This window comes from Arachis stenosperma, chromosome 6 (genome assembly GCF_014773155.1).
Source record: "Arachis stenosperma cultivar V10309 chromosome 6, arast.V10309.gnm1.PFL2, whole genome shotgun sequence".
NCBI classification, from domain to species: Eukaryota; Viridiplantae; Streptophyta; class Magnoliopsida; order Fabales; family Fabaceae; genus Arachis; species Arachis stenosperma.
Window position 1 is genome coordinate 110,435,630 of NC_080382.1, and position 22,378 is coordinate 110,458,007.

At 33.0% G+C, this 22,378-nt stretch overlaps 2 protein-coding genes and 1 non-coding gene across 3 annotated transcripts; all 3 read left to right on the forward strand.

Moving 5' to 3' along the window:
- The first annotated feature begins 4,029 nt into the window (after positions 1 to 4,029).
- LOC130937497 (small nucleolar RNA R71) lies at positions 4,030 to 4,137 on the forward strand. Its single transcript, XR_009068716.1, has one exon. It is a non-coding gene; the product is annotated as a small nucleolar RNA R71 (small nucleolar RNA).
- Positions 4,138 to 10,227: 6,090 nt separating this feature from the next.
- Positions 10,228 to 13,366, forward strand: LOC130932707 (F-box protein SKIP24). Its single transcript, XM_057862109.1, has 6 exons — positions 10,228 to 10,645; positions 10,919 to 11,092; positions 11,549 to 11,711; positions 11,789 to 11,930; positions 12,219 to 12,292; positions 12,846 to 13,366. The coding sequence occupies exons 1-5, from the start codon at positions 10,410 to 10,412 to the stop codon at positions 12,245 to 12,247; spliced, it is 744 nt and encodes a 247-aa protein (XP_057718092.1). The 5' UTR covers positions 10,228 to 10,409; the 3' UTR covers positions 12,248 to 12,292; positions 12,846 to 13,366.
- A 6,857-nt stretch (positions 13,367 to 20,223) lies between these two features.
- LOC130935832 (transcription factor MYB60) lies at positions 20,224 to 21,953 on the forward strand. Its single transcript, XM_057865737.1, has 3 exons — positions 20,224 to 20,484; positions 20,568 to 20,697; positions 20,791 to 21,953. Exons 1-3 carry the CDS (start codon positions 20,352 to 20,354, stop codon positions 21,596 to 21,598), a joined length of 1,071 nt encoding a protein of 356 aa, XP_057721720.1. The 5' UTR covers positions 20,224 to 20,351; the 3' UTR covers positions 21,599 to 21,953.
- Positions 21,954 to 22,378: the final 425 nt, after the last annotated feature.

The following is a 22,378-nucleotide window of genomic DNA, read 5'->3' on the forward strand; positions in this document are numbered from 1 at the left end:
GTCACAGATCATCACATTCATCATATTGAGGTGCGAATGAACATCTTAGAGAGAAACAAGCGTGTTTGAATAGAAAACAGAAATAATTGCATTAATTCATCGAGATGCTGCAGAGCTCCTCACCCCCAACAATGGAGTTTAGAGACTCATGCCATCAAAAAGTACAAAGTTCAGATCTAAAATGTCATGAGGTACAAAATAAGTCTCTAAAAGTTGTTTAAATACTAAATTAGTAACCTAGGTTTACAGAAAATGAGTAAACTAAGATAGATAGTGCAGAAATCCACTTTTGGGGCCCACTTGGTGTGTGCTGGGGTTGAGACTTGAGCTTCTCACGTGCCTGGGCTGTTTCTGGAGTTAAACGTCAAGTTGTGACCAGTTTTGGGCGTTTAACTCCAACTAGTAACCTATTTCTGGCGTTTAACGCCAGAATGCAACATGGAACTGGCGTTAAATGCCAGTTTACGTCGTTTATCTTCGAAAAAAGTATGGACTATTATATATTGCTGAAAAGCCCTGGATGTCTACTTTCTAATGCCAGTTAACGTCAGAATCCAATAGCATCAGCAGTCCTTTTTCAGCCTGAATCAGATTATTGCTCAGCTCCCTCAATTTCAGCCAGAAAATACCTAAAATCACAGAAAAACTCACAAACTCATAGTAAAGTCCAGAAATATGAATTTTGCCTAAAAAATAATAAAAATATACTAAAAACTAACTAAAACATACTAAAAACTACATGAAATTACCCCCAAAAAGCGTATAAAATATCTGCTCATCAGGCGGCTAGTTCTCCTTCTTGAAGATCCTATGGAGTGCTTGAGCTCCTCAATGTCTCTTTCTTGCCGTTGTTGCTCTTCCCTCATGGCTATTTGATCCTCTCTAATTTCATGGAGAATAATGGAGTGCTCTTGGTGCTCCATCCTTAGTTGCTCCATATTGGAACTCAAATCTCCCAAAGAGGTGTTGAGTTGCTCCCAATAGTTGTGTAGAGGAAAATACATTCCTTGAGGCATCTCAGGGATTTTCTGATGAGGGACCTCTTCATACTCTTGTTGAAGTCCATGAGTGGGCTCTCTTGTTTGCTTCATCCTCTTTTTAGTGATGGACTTGTCCTCTTCAATGAGGATGTCTTCTCCTATGACAACTCCAGCTAAATTGCATAGGTGACAGATGAGATGAGGAAAGGCTAACCTTGCCAAGGTGGAGGTTTTGTTAGCCACTTTGTAGAGTTCTAGAGATATGACCTCATGAACTTTTACTTCCTCTCCAGTCATGATGTTATGGATCATGATAGCCCGATCTACAGTCACTTCGGATCGGTTGCTAGTAGGAATGATGGAGCGTTGGATGATGAATCTCTCCATCTCCCATGACTCAGAGGTGGAAGCTTTTGCATTCCCTTTCCTCTTTCTAGAGGTTTCTCCGGCCTTAGGCGCCATAAATGGTTATGGAAAAATAAAAAGCAACACTTTTACCACACCAAACTTAAAAGGTTTGCTCGTCCTCGAGCAAAAGAAGAAAAAAGGGAGGAGAAGAAGAAGAAAATGGAGGATATGGAGAGGTGTGAGTGGTTCGGCCAAGGGGGGAAGAAGTGTTTATGATGTGTGAATTTGAAGGATGGATGAGGGGTTTATATAGGAGTGGAAAGAGAGGGTAGGGTTCGTGTATTAGGGGTTGGGTTTGGGAGGAAAAGGATTTGAATTTGAATGGTGAGGTGGGTGGGGTTTTTGGGGAAGAGTGGGTGGAGGTGATTGGTGAAGAGGTGATGGAAAAGAGAGATAGAGGTGATTGGTGAAGGGTATTTGGGGAAGGGTGTTATTGGAATGTGTGAAGAAGCTAAGAGAGAGAGTGAGTTGAGGTAGGTGGGGATCATGTGGGATCCATAGATCCTGAGGTGTCAAGGATTTCTCATCCCTACACTATTCTGACGCGTAAATACCCTCTGAGTGCTAATCCTGGCATTAAACACCAGGTTGCTGCCTATTTATAGTGTTAAACGCCAGGTTGCTGCCCATTTCTGGCATTAAACGCCAGTTTTTCTTCCCTTTCTGGCATTTAACGCCAGCTTGGTGCCCTTTTCTGGCGTTAAACGCTAGTCTGGTGCCCTTTTCTGGCGTTAAACGCCCAGAATGGTGCCAGATTGGGCGTTTAACGCCCATTCTGCTACCCTTACTGGCGTTTAAACACTAGTAAGCTCATCCTCCATGGTGTGCTATTTTTAATGCTATTTTTTATTTTTGCTTTTGTTTTTGTGACTCCACATGATCATCATCCTAAAGAAAACATAAAATAACAATGGAAAATAGAAATTCAACATAGATAAGTAAAAATTGGGTTGCCTCCCAACAAGCGCTTCTTTAATATCAATAGCTTGACAGTGAGCTCTCATGGAGCCTCACAGATACTTAGAGCATGATGATGGCCTCTCAACACCAAACTTAGAGTTTGAATGTGGGGGCTTTGTTTGACTCTGTATTGAGAGAAGCTTTTCATGCTTCTTCTCCATGTGTACAGAAGGAGATCCTTGAGCCTTAAACACAAGGTAGTCCTCATTCACTTGAAGGACCAACTCTCCTCTGTTAACATCAATCACAAATTTTGCTGTGGCTAGGAAGGATCTTCCAAGGATGATGGATTCATCCTCATCCTTCCCAGTGTCTAAGATTATGAAATCAGCAGGGATGTAAAGGCCTTCAACCTTTACCAAGACATCCTCTACAAGTCCATAAGCCTATTTCTTTGATTTGTCTGCCATCTCCAGTGAGATTCTTGCAGCTTGTACCTCAAAGATCCTAGTTTCTCTATTACAGAGAGTGGCATGAGGTTTACACTTGACCCCAGGTCACACAGAGCCTTCTCAAAGGTCATGGTGGCAATGGTGCAAGGTATTAAGAACCTTCCGGGATCCAGTTTCTTTTGAGGTATGTTCAGCTGAGCCAAGGTGTTTAGTTCATTAATGAGCAATGGAGGTTCATCCTCCCAAGTCTCATTACCAAATAATTTGGCATTCAGCTTCATGATTGCTCTTAGATACTGAGCAATTTTCTCTTCAGTAGAAAATTCATCTTCTTCAGAAGAAGAATATTCTTCAGAGCTCATGAATGGTAGAAGTATGTTCAATGGAATCTCTATGGTCTCTGTATGAGCGTTAGATTCCCTTGGTTCCTCAAAGGGGAACTTCTTTTCGTTCAGAGGACATTCCATGAGGTTTTTCTCACCGGGAATCACGTCCTCCTCACTCTCTCCAGGTTCGGCCATGTTGGTCATGGTTATGGCCTTGCACTCTCTCTTGGGATTTTCTTCGGTATTACTTGGGAGAGTGCTAGGAGGAGTTTCACTAACCTTTTTACTCAACTGACCCACTTGTGTTTCCAAATTTCTAATGGAGGATCTTGTTTCATTCATGAAACTTAGTGTGGTATTAGATAGATTAGAGACTATAGTTGCTAAGCTAGAACGACTCTGCTTAGAGTTCTCTATCTATTGCTGAGAAGATGATGGAAAAGGCTTGCTATTGCTAAACCTATTTCTTCCACCATTATTGTTGTTGAAGCCTTGTTGAGGCTTCTGTTGGTCCTTCCATGAGAGATTTAGATAATTTCTCCATGAAGGATTATAAGTGTTTCCATAGGGTTCTCCCATGTAATTCACCTCTTCCATTGTAGGGTTCTCAGGATCATAAGCTTCTTCTTCAAAAGATGCTTCTTTATTACTGCTGGATGCAGCTTACAATCCAGTCAGATTCTGAGAAATCATATTAACTTGCTGAGTCAATAATTTGTTATGAGCCAATATGGCATTCAGAGTATCAATCTCAAGAACTCCTTTCTTCTGAGTTGTCCCATTGTTCACAGGATTTCTTTTAGAAGTGTACATGAACTGGTTATTTGCAACCATTTCAATGAGTTCCTGGGCTTCTGCAGGCATTTTCTTTAGATGAATAGATCCGCCTGCAGAATGGTCTAATGACATATTGGATAACTCAGACAGACCATCATAGAAGATACCTATGATGCTCCATTCTGAAAGCATGTCAGAAGGACACCTTCTGATCAATTGCTTGTATCTTTCCCAAGCTTCATAGAGGGATTCACCTTCCTTCTGTTTGAAGGTTTGAACTTCCACTCTAAGCTTACTCATCTTTTGAGATGGAAAGAATTTAGCTAATAAGGCATTGACCAGCTTTTTCCAAGAGTTCAGGCTGTCTCTAGGTTGTGAGTTCAACCATATACTAGCTCTGTCTCTTACAGCAAAAGGGAAAAGCATAAGTCTGTAGACCTCGAGATCAACTCTATTGGTCTTAACAGTGTCACAGATTTGCAAAAATTCAGCCAAGAACTGATGAGGATCTTCCAATGGAAGTCCATGAAACTTGTAATTCTGTTGCATCAGAGAAACTAATTGAGGCTTAAGCTCAAAGTTGTTTGCTCCAATGGCAGGAATTGAGATGCTTCTCCCATAGAAGTCCGGAGTTGGTGCAGTAAAGTCACCAAGCACCTTCCTTGCATTGTTGTTGTTGGGTTCGGCCATGACTGTTCTGTTTGCTTCCTTTTCAAAATTTTCTGTCAGGTCCTCTTCAGAGTGTTGTGCTTTAGCTGCTCTTAGCTTCCTCTTCAAGGTCCTTTCAGGTTCAAGATCAGCTTCAACAAGAATGCCTTTGTCCTTGTTCCTATTCATATGAAAGAGAAGAGAACAAGAAATTATGGAATCCTCTATGTCACAGTATAGAGATTCCTTGATGTGTCAGAGGAAAAGAAGAATAGAAAGATGAGGTATAGAGAGGAATTTGAACTTATAGAGAGGGAGGGGGTCCGAATTATCAAAGGAGGATAAGTGTTATTGATTAAATAGAAAGAGATGGGAGAGCAAAGAAATTCGAATATTGAATAAAATAAAAAGGAAAAATATTTTTGTTTTTATTTTAAAAATTAGTTAGTGTTCGAAAATTAAGAAAGGAATAAAATAAAATTATAGTTTAAAACAATTAGTTAATTAAAAAGATTTTTGAAAAAAATTGTTAGTGGTTTTCGAAAATTGAGAAGTAAAAAAAATAGTTAGGTGGTTTTGAAAAAGGTAAGAAATAGTAGGTTTTGAAAAGATAAGAAATTAGAAAAAAATTTTGAAATTAAAATTTGAAAAAGATATGATTTGAAAAAGATTTGATTTAAAAAGATATGATTAGAAAAGATGTTTTTGAAAAGATATGATTGAAAAAGATTTGATTTTTAAAATTAAAGTTGATTACTTGACTAACAAGAAACTAAGATATGATTCTAAAATTCAAATATTGAACCTTTCTTAACAAGAAAGTAACAAACTTGAAATTTTTGAATCACAACATTAATTTTTAGCAAGATTTTTTGAAAATATTAAAAGAAAAATGAAAAAAGATTTGATTTTGAAAAAGATATGATTGATAAAAGAGGATATGAAAAAGATAAGATTTTGAAAAATTAGTTTTAAAATTTGAAAAATTGAAAAAGATTTGAATTGAAAACAAAATTCCTTCCCTGGTGTTATCGTGGCGTTAAACACCCAGAATGGTATCCATTCTGGCATTTAACGCCCACTTGGCTACCTCCTTGGGCGTTAAACGCCCAGCCAGGTACCCTGGCTGGCGTTTAAACTCCAAAAATCCTTCCTTACTGGGCGTTTTGAATGCCCAGCTTTTTCTCTGTGATTCCTCTCTGTATGTTCTGAATCTTCAATTCTCTGTATTATTGACTTGAAAAGACATAATTTTGAATTTTTAATGATGAGAGAGAAAAACAATAGAATGAAATTAAACATGAAAAACTAAGATCAAAACAAGAAATGCATGCAAGAACACTTTGAATGTCAAGATGAACACCAAGAACACTTTGAAGGTCATGATGAACATCAAGAACACATTTTTGAAAAATTTTAAGAAAAGAAAGGCATACAAGACACCAAACTTAGAAGTTTTCATACTAGAGACACTAACAATTTTGAGAATGCACATGAGAAACAACAAAAGACACAAAACAAGAGAATTTAAAGATCAGACAAAGAAAAATCATCAAGAACAACTTGAAGATCAATGAAGAACACAATGCATATATTTTCGAAAAATACAAGAAAAATAGAAACATGCTGACACCAAACTTGAAATTTGACATTAGACTCAAACAAGAAACACAAATTATTTTTTATTTTATGATTTTATAAATTATTTATTATTTATTTTTTTTTTCGAAAATTATTTTGAAAAGAAAAATAAGACACTCAAAATTTTTAATAAGAATTCCAAGAATCATGCAATGTTAGTCTAAAGCTTCAGTCTAAAAAGATTAGACATGGCTAGCCAAGCTTTAGCAGGACATTACATACAACAACCAAATTGATGGGAATCAACTAGCTCCTGTGATGATAAAAGCATCATCTGAAACTCTAGAATTAATTCTTAAAAATTCTGAAGGAAAAAAGAAATAAAAAAAGAAAAATACCTAATCTAAGCAATAAGATGAACCGTCAGTTATCCAAACTCGAACAATCCCCGGCAACGGCGCCAAAAACTTGGTACATGAAATCGTGATCTCACACACTTTCTTCACAACTCCGCGTAGCTGACCAGCAAGTGCACTGGGTCGTCCAAGTAATACCTTAGTGAGTAAGGGTCGATCCCACGGAGATTGTCGGCTTGAAGCAAGCTATGGTCATCTTGTAAATCTCAATCAGGTAGATTCAAATGGTTATGGGGTTTTGATAATTAAAAGACAGATAAAACATAAAATAGGATAGAGATACTTATGTAATTCATTGGTAGAAATTTCAGATAAGCGTATGGAGATGCTTTGTTCCTTTTGAATCCCTGCTTTCCTACTGCTTTCATCCAGTCATGCGTACTCGTTTCCATGGCAAGCTGTATGTTGGGGGATCACCGTTGTCAATGGCTACCGTCCGTCCTCTCAGTGAAAATGGTCCGGCTACGGGATACATAGGGCTAATCATCTGTCGGTTCTCACTTGTGTTGGAATAAGATCCAATGATCCTTTTGCGCACTGTCACTGCACCCAGCACTCGCGAGTTTGAAGCTCGTCACAGTCATCCCATCCCAGATCCTACTCGGAATACCACAGACAAGGTTTAGACTTTTTGGATCTCAAGAATGCTGCCAACTGATTCTAGCTTATACCATGAAGACTCTGATCTCACGGAATGGAAGGCTCTGTTGTCAAGAGAGGCAACTATACGTTGTGGACCAGGAGGCCAAGAGATATACATTCAAGCTTGTTTTCAGGTAGAATGAAAGTGGTTGTCAGGCACACGTTCATAAGTGAGAATGGTGATGAGTGTCACTTGATCATCACATTCATCATATTGAAGTGCGAATGAATATCTTAGAACAAGAATAAGCTTGAATTGAATAGAAAACAGTAGTAATTACATTAATTCATGAGGAACAGCAGAGCTTCATACCTTAATCTATGAAGTGTAGAAACTCCACCGTTGAAAATACATAAGTGGTGAAGGTCCAGGCATGGCCGAATGGCCAGCCCCCTAAACATGATCAAGAGATCAACAGTGATACAAAGATAGTCTCAAAAATGATCTAAAGATCTCCCGATATGAAAATACAATAGTAAAAGATCATATTTATAATGACTAGTAACCTAGGGTTTACAGAGATAAGTAAATGATGCAGAAATCCACTTCCGGGGCCCACTTGGTGTGTGCTTGGGCTGAGCATTGAAGCTTTCACGTGCATAGGCTTTTCTTGGAGTTAAACGCCAGCTCTGGTGCCAATATGGGCGTTTAACTCCAGCTTTTATCCCAGTTCTGGCGTTTAACGCCAGAAAATGATAGAAATTTGGCGTTAAAACGCCAGTTTGCGTGATCAAAACTCGGGCAAAGTATGGACTATTATATATTGCTGAAAATTCCAAGATGTCTACTTTCCAACATAATTAAGAGCGCGCCAATTGGGCTTCTGTAGCTCCAGAAAAATCCATTTCGAGTGCAGGGAGGTCAGAATCCAACAACATCTGCAGTCCTTTTTCAGCCTCTGAATCAGATTTTTGCTCAGGTCCCTCAATTTCAGCCAGAAAATACCTAAAATCATAGAAAAATACACAAAGTCATAGTAAAGTCCAAAAATGTGATTTTTGCATAAAAACTAATAATTATATACTAAAAACTAACTAAATCATACTAAAAACTACCTAAAAACAATGCCAAAAAGCGTATAAATTATCCGCTCATCAACATGGCACACCATTATTTTGGAATGTATAAGAAAAACAAATTTTGCAATATACACACACAAATGACATATGCGTTAACACTAAAGGAAGAGGGTAATGACGAACCCTCTCTTTCGTCATCTTCAAAATAAACTAAAAAACAAATACACAACCCAAATTAACAGTGTGCATCCTTTAAATCAAACCTTTTATCTTTCCTAAAACTTTATAACTTCAAAATATTTCTCCCTCCGCCGAGACATAAAGAAAATCGATGTACACAAAGAACAAAAAGAGTTCACAAGAAACACATACCTCCATTCTTCCGCCGCATATGAGATGGACAGCAGCGCAAAAAATCAGTCATCCTCTCCCAACCAGCTGCAACAACAATGCCGATATCCCCTTATTCCACTCCGATCTGGGCAGATGGTGAAACCACTGGCACCAACATTCAAAACCCGCAACAAAATCTTAAACGAAACCCACATAACATTTCCCTATCTCATAATGTCACGGTGTTTTTTTTTTTTTTTTGACCAATGTCACGGTATTTAATTTAATATGCTGCCTCCAGTCCAATTCAATTCCCACTATGGCAAAAAACAATTACAATGACAATCAAAAAGTCCAAACACCCCTAGCCCAATAACTTCTAAATTAATTACTCACACTGAACTAAATTAATTAAGATAGTTTAGCAAAAGTCATCACGTGTCAGCAGTAGATAGAATGTGCTTTATGTCAGTTGCTGTTCTGCAATATTTGTCTTCAACCAACATTTATTTAGACATTTGTCAAAATGTTAAGGTGACAGTAATAACATATATGTGTAGAAAGAATTTTCCTTCTACATCCTAGACCTCATCTTATATGTAATCCTTCGAGGATCATATTATAATGATATTTTCAGAACATACTTATTAATATAAAGGGTAAAGTACTAAATTGGTCTCCTATGTTTGGACGTAATTCTGTTTTAGTCCTTAAGATTTAAAGTGTCCTATTTGAATCCAAAAAAGTTTCATTTAGCATCAATTTAGTCCCACAGTGAGGTCAAACTTAAATAATTAACGGAATGTCCTACATAACAACAGTACAAGAACAAAATCGATAATCTGGAGAATAAGTACAAACTCCAAAGGCACAAAATCAACCGTTGATACATCAATACATTTAATAGAAATAAAATATTTTCTATAGAACTAAAGAGAATGATAAATAAATGTATTAATGCATAACGGTTGATTTTGTGCCTCTAGAACTTGTATTTATTCTCCAGATTATCGATGTTGTTTTTGTACTGTTGTTATGTAGGACATTCTGTTAATTATTTAACTTTGACCTCACTGTGAGACCAAATTAATGCTAAATAAAACTTTTTTAAATTCAAATAGGACACTTTAAACCTTAAGGATCAAAATATAATTACGCCCAAACATATGGAGCCAATTTAATACTTTACCCTAATATAAATATTACAAGATTTATAATTTTGCTTTAATGGTGTCTTCAAAACCTATTTAATCAATATGAATTTGAACTTTTAATATTAATGATAAGTATTTTACTTATTAATATATTAAGAGTTATAAATTAAAAATAAGAAAATTTGACATAATTAAAATTTATTACTGTTAATCTTTTTGCTTAAATTTGATGAGAATTTTGTATCGATAACATATTGAAAAATAAATAAATAAATAAATATAAAATAAAAAATATAAATAAAAAATATAAATAAAAAAAATTTAATATTATTATTGACTAATATTATTATCTTAATATATATATATATATATATATATATATATATATATATATATATATATAATATGTTACAACGCATATATATAAAGAGAGACGAATGTTTATATTATTATTTTGTGTATTTTATCTAAGACTTACTCTTTATTTATCCACCTATTAAATTTATTTTTTTAAAATTTATTAAATTCAATCTCTCTTAATAACAACAACCTCTCAATCTTTAAAAATTCAGCCGCTCATGACATATTGACATCCATATCACAACACCAACCATTTAGGAAGTTATGTTTCCTTAATCAGTTGGCTAAGAAATGGTGATTTTCTGATAAAAGTAAATAAATAATAAAATAATCCACCCGTTTTTGGTTAACAAGGTGGAGTTTCCTCCGGCGAAGTGGAACTAAATAACCACTTGCTTGTAGAATCCCGAAAATGTCCTTACTCCCCGACGAGCTCTGGAGGCGAATCCTCGAAATCGGAATTGAAAATCGCAGCTTCAACTACAAGACTCTCTGCTGTATAACCATCACCTGCCGCCGCCTCGGCCGCCTCTCCGCCGAAGACCCTCTTTGGAACCGCCTTCTCTCCATTGACTTCCCCCTCAACCACAACGTTTCCCCTTCCTCTCTCCCTTCTTCTTCTTCTGCAAAATCCATTTATAAGTTCAGGTTTGAATTGAAGTTCGATCATTGGCTTCCTTCCAATTTTGGATAATTCTATTATCTGGGTATCCAGGAAGTTCAGATTTTTTTTTTCATTTTGTTATCTATGCTAGGTTTTATCAGGTATTTTGCTAGAATTTTATTATCTGGCTATCTGTGAAGTTCAATTTTTTTATTTCTGTCTGCACTTCTGAGCTGCGTTTTTGGGTAGAATTTTAATATCTGGGTATTCAAAAGTTGTTCTTATTTTGTTTATTTGATTTTATTTTTGGTGGTTAGGTTTGAGAGAGACAAGGAGAGGAGAGTAGCGGCTCATAGGAGAGCAGTGCTGAGAAAAGAAAGCCAAGTTGCTGAACATTCTAGAAGGCTTCGTGCCATTGAGACTCGGATCAATCAAGAGACTTCCAAGATGAGAGAAACTGTTGCAGAGTTGTCCAATTTGCGCAGGGTCAGGTACTTTGCTAATCTTATCGTTTTTATTGAACATTTGGTAGCAAAGTTTTCATGCCTGTTATGATGTTGTCATAGTAGTAGTTATTTGCATGCTGATCACATGTTTAGACACAAATGATTTGCAATCTTTATCATGAATGCATTGCTAATTGCCTTGTATTTACTGCAAAATCAAAGTTGTGATTTTCCTCCTACTACTTTGATATTAAAGCCAGTTCAAGTTGAATCCTATGCTATCTTTTCGGCGCTGTATATGCTGGTAAAATTTGGGATGAATATGTAATATGTTATGCCTGGAGGTCTTTAACATGGAAAGGAAATGGGGTGGATTCGCTTATTCATTCCCTGGTCATCATATGCATAACACCGTGCAGCTGTTGTATTGTGTTATATCGATACTTAATTTGTCTTTGTGTGCCCTTTTTGTTGATGTGGTTTTGTGATTGGTTCCTGTAGGCAAGCTTCTGTGGCTTTGAATGTTTGGCAACCGGAGGTTGTTCGAGGTAGGCAAAAGCAGATGGTGGAACAAAGTGTTGTGCCTGCTGAATCTCGAATACATGCGCTTGAAATGGAACTTAGGCTTTGTAGGCAACAGATTATCGGGTTGGAGATGTCCTATGTAAGTGTTGATATTCCCATGTGATATGATCTATAAAGATTCAAAGAGTTGCTGTCACTTACATGAAATTGTACCAGCAAGAGGAAAAGCGCAGACATGCTACTGCAAAGGAAGAGTTAGAATCCATAAATTATCATCCTGTTCAGGAGTATAATGCTGTGACTGCCACGGAAAATGGGCACATCATCAAGCAAAAGAAGTTGAAAAGATGCAATAGCTGTGAGGCCCTAATTCTGATTCTTCCATATATTTTGCCGCGTTGTCTAATGCCAAATTATTGCCTGCCTAAAACTGAATCCTTTTCGGCTTCTTTCCTCCAAAGATTTTGACTTGCATCCTGTAGTTTGTTAAATTTCCTTTGTAAATAATACTTACACCTTTTGCATTATTTATTATAGTTATGGGGGTTATTTTTAATATTGGAATTGGCTGCACTTCTGATTGGTTTTCTTGATTGTTTAGTAAGGATACAAAACTAGTAATAAGACATATTTCTTGATTTTGCAGCACATGAAAAACAATGTAAAGCTTCATAGATGGGAATAATTCTTGAAACGAGTACAAGATGATTTCATCGAGAGGTATGAGCAAATGTTATGATCCTTCTTGTGGTAAAATGTGGACCAACTATCTATTTCAAATTGATTTACGAACTAAAAGAAGTATTTTGCATGAAATCTTCACATATTAATCATGATTTGCCATGCATCTTGGTGATCGCTGTACTTGAAAGAAAAAACACTCTGGCATGTGCAATTTAATCTTACATTCTCAAATACTATTTCCTCAACAACAGCAATGCAATGACAACTGCACCTATCACACTTAAAATATACAATTCTTTTTTTTCCTCTCTCGAAATCATTGCCATTGCAATTGAAAACTGGATTCGAGTTGAGCTGCTTTATTGCAAATGCATATTGTTTGTTTACTGATTTAGTAATCCAGAACAATTGATACTCAAATGAATTCGGGAGGGGAGGACTGGTACAATTGCAATTTTTTTATTATTGATATCAATATATCATACAACCTATGCTTTTCCGTTCTTTTCTTGATCGATGATAGTATGTAATGTAAATGTTTGATAATGAATTATAATTACACAATGATATATGTTTTGAATTTTGATAGGCAAAGTTTCATTGGATGTGACCAAAATTTGCGGGGATTCGAAATTACCTGGTCCTTTACTTCCAACCAAGAAGGTTGTGCTTTAATCAAATCCTCTGCTCATTGCATTTTCATGGAAAGGAATGCATTAGCATGGATTGTAACTCTGAGGAACTAACTAGCAACCTACTTAAAAGAAAAGAAAAGGATCTTGGAATGATATCTACTAAGTTAAAGAGTTAGGATGGCAACTGAGCCACTCAATTGTAGCATGTGAACTTCATGGGAAAAGAAAACCATGTGAGGTAGATAGAGTGAAGAAGTAGGATCATATCATAGGTGGGAACAATTTGTATAGTCATGTGGGTTCATTTGCTTCTTCTCCCATGGTTCAGGAACTCATTATTCTTCTGTTTGATTGTATACTTGTTCTATTGGTTGTTGTACACCACCTCTCTCAATTTCTCTGACACACATCACCTTCACCAAGTCACAAGTCACATCAGTGTGAGGTGGCATTAGAACATACTGTTTTCTTTTCATGATGTTCTTCCAACTTATTTAAATTCACAGTAAAATAATTTGATTGGAGGGTCCAACTGGCCCCCTCTCCCCCATGAAAGTAGTTATATGAAGTTGATGTGTGTGGAAAGTTTTCAAGTGATCTAGGAACCTTGGTGTTTCAGTGATTTTAACCGTTGATCTCAATATCAATGCTGAGATCAACTATTAAAATCACTGAAATACAAATATTTCTAAAACACTTGAAAACCTTCCTATAACATTTACTTTTGACTCAATTTTCTTCTTGCACCGAACCGAGTCACTCATTTCTACTGTTGAATGTATGGGAAACAGTGGAGGAGAATGCATGGATTCGCTGTATCAGAAAGAGTACAAATATGTTATGTTAAATCATTGGTTATCTTTGTTTATGGATTTTCAGGTGAAGCATTTATGATTTGGTTAGTTAATGTATTATGTATGCATAAATGGTTTCAGAAGTAGAGCCACTTAGTGGTTGGGGGTAAATTATCTTCATTGTGTAATTTTATTGAATATTTTTATTATTTGTTAAAGCATATTGGTGTGGAAATTTATGTGAACATATTATTTCACACGACATGTTAGATGAAGAAATAGTGCTGTCAGTTTCCCATGTATTCAACATGGTACAGCTAACGTAGCAAATTGTTCTTTTCTTGGTTACAACAGATGTGAAATTTGGCAGAAATTATACATGCACAGTGGAGCCTGATAAATCCCAAGTAGAATTTATGGCGCCAGAATCTTTTCGTTTTTTTTAAAAAAAATATATAAAAAGAGGTGACACAGTGAAAATAGTTGGGGATGAATGCTGATTTGTTTATTTTACAACGTTAAAATATTCTTATCATTCAAAAAATTCTAATAATAAGTGGTATAAGTATGATGGTTTTGAGTTTTAGTTTGTAAGAATTGTAAAAAAAAAAAAAAGAAATGATTTAATCGAGGTGTGTTTTTCTATTAAATTCTTTTGATGTTTTTTTTTCATGTTTGTTATGTCTTGGAATTAGAGGAATTAGTCCGACATTGAAGGTTTTAAAAGCAAAGGAAGCACAATATAGTGATTGTGCAGAATTAACATTCACTTGATGACTTGAAACTGCGGGTGCTGTTTTTTTACTTTTTTTTAATATTTACTTATTTAATCTCTGAGAAAGAAAACTACAGGTGCATTTAGTTTGTATTTTTATTATTGTCTATTTTTTGGATTTTGTAAAATAAAAAAATACTAAAAAATAAAAACAGACAATAAAAGCACAAATCAATCACCGCTAAATTTTGGACTTAATACTAGTGCCAATCACGGTGACCTGCATCATCACTTTTGTTTATTTATTTATTTATTTTAATTATGTTATATCTTAGTCACTTTATTTTTTATCAACTAATATTTATTAATATAATAATTTTAGACGATCAAACTTTTTACGTAACCAAGTTTAATTAAGTCATGATATATACGCATTTTTTCTATTTTTTTCCTTCTCTTTTTTTTTTTATCATCAATATTCTTATTGTCATTGACGATATCATTTTTTTCTTCTTTTTATACTTTTTTTTATTTATCTTTTTTGTTTGTTTATTTGACTGTGTATTTTTAAAAATTTTATGGAAAAAAAGAATAAAAAAAATATAACACAAAAAAATAATGATGATAATGATAAAGAATAACATTAAAATTTTTTATATACACACCAAAATTTATTATCTAAAACATAGAATTTGAATTGATTTTCAAGTCACATTGCAAGATAGTTTGTTGTTTAGGATGTAAGAGTGTATAATTCAATTTTAAAACAAATTTGTTTAAGCAAAATCTTCCATTTTTAAAGTAAAACATAAGAAGATATAGAAAAATTTTATATCAACAACAAAACATAAAAAAGAAGAAGAACATGTTAGGAGAAAAAAAAAAGATAAAATAGAAAAAAAAAGTAGTAAAAAAAGATATATTGGGAAAAATTCCAGTATCATGATTAAAAAATTTTGATGCTATTTTTGTTTCTGATAACTTTTAATTAATTAAGACTGCGTTTGTTTATCGAGAAAAGACACTGAGACATGGATACAGAGATACAAAATCGTGTTTGATAGAGGAAATATGGACAGAGACAATGTGTCCAGAGACACTGAATTAGTGTATTTTGTGTCCATCCTAACAAGAAAGTCACGAAGACACTAACAAGAGACATAACTTATTTTTTATTTATTTTTTATTATTTTTGTTAATTTTTTATAATTATATTTTTCATCTCAAATTTTTTTAATAAAAAAGGAGAATAAATTGAATTTTCATAAAAAAAATGAGAATAAATTATTTGTTACCGTTAAAAAAATTTAGTGTCAAAATTTAGAAATTTTTTGTGTCAAATAAAAAAATTTGATGCTATTTTTCTTATATATTCTAAAAAATTTAAAACTCTACTATTTCTCTTCTTCATCATCGTCGTTGTTTTCTTTTTTTTTTATTTTTCATCTTTTTCTTTTTATTTCACCTTCTCATAATTTTTTATTTTTAACCTCTTAAAAAAATAAAAATAAAAAATCAAACAAAAAAATAACTTGAATAATGCCAGAAAGAGGAGAAAGAGAAAAAAAATACAGTAACAACATCAACAATAAAAGAACAATGAGAAAAAAAATCATGCAAAAAAAATGCTAAGAATAAAAGAAAGTGTATGATTTACGTACACTTTATGTGAATGGTTTTTATTAGATTTAAATTAATTAAATTAAATTTTAATTGACAAAAATATTTAGATGAATAATGAAATTCTTATCTATATTCAATTATTAGTTGAATTATAAATTGAGTTTTCGGTAATAATATATAGATATCGGTGATTCTACTGAGTTTTGGAGAAAAATGTACTATTATAAAACTTTTACCGTAATTATTTATTTGAAGTTATTTTTATATAAATATAATAATTAAAAATTATTAAATAATATTTTAATTAAATAAATTAAATTATTTAATAATTTTAATATATTATTTTTATATAAAAATATCTTCACTGTTTAATGATTTTTAGACTTTTTCTTATTTTTATATAAAAATATCTTCACGGATCGGAGTAGTCACCAAATTTTGTACATTTCATGAAATAAAAACCACGCATATAAAAGAGGAGATATAATTAATCAATATCGGAACAAGACGCTTAATAACGTCAAAATTAAGTTTTAAATATCTGATTAAACATGTAGTAGTGGTATCATCAGTCATCACGGGTCATATCAAGCGTGAAAACTGTTGTAATCTAGTTGTTAGGAGTTTTTCTTTAAATATGGAGAACTAGTTATTAAACTTAATCCAGTGGTTCACCCAAAATGTGATAAGAATATGTGATGCACAATTTTTGCACTACATACAAGCAAGACTCTGTAGCAAAATATTTTATTTATTTTATAGATTATCATGTATGTTCAAATAAGTATAAATATATATCAGAATGATTAGAGCTTTCTTTTCCAAATTTTAACACAACTATAAATCTCAATAATTGAAGGATAAAATGTCTGATAATAAAAGTAGAAACAGCCTTCCATTCCACCATCTGACCTATAAACTATTTAATTATTATAACATGAAAGAGTAAATCACGTATATAAAATAATTTTCGTTTAACATTACGCGTTTGTTCAAAATGGTCTTCTTTAACAAGCATGCCTCTTGAAGTTGAAAACATTGGGAAATTATCAAACTATTCTAAAAACTTAGACACAAATGCACAATAGCATTTAGGAGACATATGATTGGCAGAATATTTGTATATTTTTTTATGTAAATTTCCTAGAGTAAGATTCTTAGGATATGAAAATATTCTGCGAGCCACACAATCTCACATAACATATCCTAAAAATTAAAAAGAAAATAAAAAAGATGGCAATGATTTCACAATATCTATATGTTCTAGGTTTTCATGTATGGGCAGTTAGTTACATTTGAAGATGTATGAAAATTTCTTTCCCAATGAATCAATATCCGTTATCATGATTATTAAATAATTGAATATCAAAGTTGATTGGTTGACCAATTTGTTGAATCAGCAAAAACAAAAAATGAGAGTGTACCATTTATATCATCACTTTATGAAAACGCACATGGTTGAACCACGCCGAGCGATGAATGCACTGTGGCATATGGGACAGTAGCTTAGGTGAAAATACGTGTAAATCTATGAAGGTGGATATATGATATATACGTACAAATTCCATGTTGTGGTATCAATAGATCTTTACATGAAGCTAAGGTAGCTATGGTCAATTCCATGTGGGGTACATGTTTTCATGACTTTTTAAATCAACACATTGAAAACTCATCTCTAAAAAGGAGATGGAGCCATGAGCCACATTCAATCTTCCCTCTTAAATGCCCTTATTACTCACTCCCCACCGACTCTAATAATATTCTAAATAATAATAATAATATAATATGTTACTTAGTAACTCTAACCTTATTTCTCGTTGCTAATATAGTATAAAACCGTTCGTAACGCTTGTCGGTAATTAAATAAAATATTAATAAAATATTATTATAATTTATCCAAATAATACTTTATATATATATATATATATATATATATACAAAAAAAATTGTGTTAATGTGTCCGTATATTGTGTATGGTGTTGTATGTTGTGAATGTCCATAGGTTAAAAGAGTAACACTATGAGTAGCCGCTATATAATAGGTGATATATTAGAGGCAAAGAAAGGAGTTTAGTTCTCTAAATAACGCACAAGTATTAGCCATTAAAATACTGAAAGAGATATTATTTGAAAACTAACATTCTGTCTGTCTTAATAAAGGAGGCCAAGTAAATCAGAGTTAGATCTTCTGTTAGAAAACCTAATTCCTCTAAAGCAAGCATGGGGGTACGGAAGGCATGTAATTGCTGATTACCTTTTCTAGCAAGTGGTGATAATGGTTTAGTGTTGAAGAATGGTTAGATTTTGCATTGTTCATATTGTCCTCTCTCATAAGAAGGAAGGAGCAAGACCTATGGAAATTGCATTGACAGTGACACAAACTCGCTACTAACACATGCTTTCAGTACATAGCCACAGTTTGACCACATGGTTAAGAATTAATTTGAGGAGCCTCTTAAGAAATTAAAGACACACCCAACTTACAATATTTCAATTATATCATATAAATTACTATATTATTAATCTTTTTTCATGTCACTAGAGATGTTTTTGTTTTAGCGTTTTTTGGGAGACAATTAAGTATCTTTTAAAAATTATTTATCATTCAGTCTTTAGAAGAGAAAAAAACTAAAAAACAAGTAATTTTTTATAAAAAATAAGTAATTTTTTATAAAATAAATATTTAAATTAATTAAATAATATTATTTAAATCAAAAGACTAACTAAAGACTGAAAATTTAAAAGACAGGTAATATTTTTTGACAAAACATAAAGTGCCGTTGTGGTAAAATGACGACACCTCAATAAATAATCTAAAAATGATGAAATTTTGGTAAAAATTTAAAAAATCGTATTATTTAAAAGATGCTTTATAAATATTTTACAAGCAATCAAATAACGAAAAAAAGTAATTTTAATAAAATAACATAGTATTGCTAAATTTCCTAACTCTTTACTGGTAACTTTAAAAAAAAAAAAATAAAATAGTGATATATTGGGTAGTTGGTTTATCACGAGCTTAGTAACCTTTTTGATATGCATGTACAATATATAGTAATATCCATGATCAATGGTTTTGAATAATTTCATTTGAAAAAAGTACACAAAGTAAAAGGTTTATTATTATTCTGCACGGTGACACAGACTATGTAGTGTAGTATAGTATATAGTGACCATAATAAATCACTATATATTCATCCCTTTGTTCAAATTCAACATTATCTAAACATTCCCCCAAAAGCTAGCAGCAACCCTTACTGAAATCACCCAATGTTATGCACATTTTTATGGTCTTTTCTGCTCTCTTCTGTGCAAATTTCATTAATTGTTACCAGTCCGCTAAATTTGGCAGGACTACTTCCCAAACATTCACTTTTCTTGTTTCCATCGCTCCAGAACCCAAAATAACTAATTATTAGAAAATGTGTAATGATGATGATATACAATTTTTTTTTATTTTTTCTTTTTCGTTTATATATTCACTTAAAATTTATAATATTATTTTAAAAGTAATTAGATATTGAGTTTCAAGTAATTACACACAGAAATATGTACGTTTCTCATTGGAAAATAATGTCAATTCTTGCTTTCAAATTTTGTGTTCGGTTAATAAATTGGAGATGTCCCATTTAATTTTTAATAAATTAAAAGAATAATAATAGAAGATTAGAAGAAAAGTATACCCAGCTTTGCATCTATCCATCCATCCCCATCTTTTCAATTTATTAGATGTTTACCAAAGTCTCACCATGTATAAATTTAATTTAGCCATTGGTGATTGATTATTAGCTTGCTAAGAGATATACATCAAATGATCCAAGAAAAACCCTACAAATAAATTCAATCGAATAAAAGGGTATACGTATACAAGATCAATAATATACTATTCACTTTCCTAATAACTTTGTTGACACAAGCCATGGTGCCACGTGACCCATAAAATAAAATTTAAAAAAAAAAAAGGAAGAAGAGAATTAATACATAGTTGAAACTTGAAACTCGTCGCTGACTTTGGTTTTTCTATATATAATAATATTGAGTAATAATGGATAATTATAAAAATAGCAGTAGAAAATAAGGGATAGTGAAAGAGTTAGGTGAGAGAGGAAGGGCATGGTAGATGTGAGTGTGTAAAAAATAAAGTGCAATTTAATTTGGGTCTCTCTTAGTGTTTTAAAGTCATCAAGTATATATAAAGCATTCACATGCATTGGTACTATTTGAAAGCTCTATCTCTTTCTCTTTCTCTTTTCTTCTCTTGTTGTAAAAACTAGTAGCATAGCATAAAAGAGAGGTGAGTGAGTGAGTGAGTGAAGAGAAGAAAGAAAGATGGGAAGGCCTCCATGCTGTGACAAAGTTGGAATCAAGAAAGGTCCATGGACACCTGAGGAGGATATCATCCTTGTCTCTTACATCCAAGAACATGGTCCTGGAAATTGGAGATCAGTCCCTACTAATACTGGTAATTCTATATTATATATTTTAATTGGAATTGAGTCCATGAATTTGACAATGGAATAACAATGTTAATTATTTGTTGAAAAGGGTTGTCAAGATGCAGCAAAAGTTGTAGGCTAAGGTGGACTAATTATCTAAGGCCTGGAATCAAGAGAGGAAACTTCACTCCCCATGAAGAAGGAATGATTATTCACTTGCAAGCTCTTCTTGGTAACAAGTAATATTCTCCCACATAACAAATTCAATTAATATTATTATTGTTTAATTTGTTGAATTAAAATAATATTTATTTATATATATATATATATAGATGGGCAGCCATAGCTTCATACCTTCCACAAAGAACAGACAATGACATAAAGAATTATTGGAACACACATCTAAAGAAGAAGCTCAAGAAATTCCAACAGCAACAAACAGGTTCCATGGATTCTTCTTCTCATCAGCACCTTCAAGCGTCATCTAAGAGCTTCAGTGACAGAATTTCATCATCAGATAATAAGTCTTCTACTCAGTGTTCATCAATTACCACATCCTATGCATCAAGCACTGAGAACATTTCAAGGCTTCTAGAAGGTTGGATGAGAACTTCTCCAAAACCATCTTCATCATCTTCTCCATTCATCATCAAAGGAGGAGGAGGACCATCATCAAATCATCATGAGATTGATGAAGAAAACAATAACAACAACAATGATAATAAGGAGGTTCTTCTAGTCAAGTCTGTTTCTATGCCTGCTTTGAATCTTGAGCTTCATCATCATCAGAATCATCATCAAGACTTTGAATCTATTCTTTCCTTTGAGAATCTCAACACTACTACTGCTTCTTGCTGGGACAAATCTACTTGTGATTCTATGCCTAATAATAATAATCACAAATGTTCTTCAGAACCTGCTGCTGCTACTACTTTTTCTCATCATCATCATCATCATCATGAAATTGAGGAAGAAGAAGAGGACTATGAGGATCAAGAGGAGAGGAAGAATAGTAAGAGTAGCAGGGATAAGAATAATAATGACAATAATAACCCTCCATTGTCATTCCTTGAGAAGTGGCTATTGGATGAGAATGTTGGTCATGGTGAGGAGATCATGGAGCTATCTCCTATCTTCTAATAACATTCAAATTATATATATTCAAAAAAAAAAAAAAAGAACACACCATTCCCTAAGTTTGGGATATGTGATGTTACTTTAATAATTTCAAAGGAGGATTAAGGAAGTGGAAAGAAGAAGCTGCAAGAGGAGGATAATGGAGAAAAAGAAGGAAAAAAAAAGAAATATCTTGATCTTTCTGACTAGGGTAAAACTAAATCTATCTTTTTCTTTTCTTTTTCTTTTATTCTATATATATATATTAATTACTATTATTATAACTATTATTAGATGTGTTAATTGGAGGTTCTGAGAAGTTTAGGATCTCTATTCAACTTTGTAACTTGATGTTTATTTTATGATGAATTTGGTTTAATTGTTTGCATTGATAATTAAGTAGTTACTTATATTGCATGTTAATCTTTAATTTCTTTGTAGAGAGCTGCAGATAAAGTTAATTGTTAACTTTAATTTAGCACAAATACATACGAAGAAGACTTGAGAAACTTTCATGATTGTCAACTCGAATTATGAATAATATTCTGGAATATTTGCTTCAAGGAACACTTCAAAACAATATTAGTTACTAACCTTATTATATATGCTGTTTTAATTTTCTGTTTCTTCTTTTTCATTTTTATTTTAATTTAATTAGTTACTTCTGATTAATACAGTGAACTGTGTATGTACTTAACAAGTTACCGGGAAAAATGGAAGATACATAATGAAGAGCACTGTGTTTATTACGGATCCATTTAATTTCAATTTATGAATCTTGGCAACTAGTTAGTAGCTAGTAGA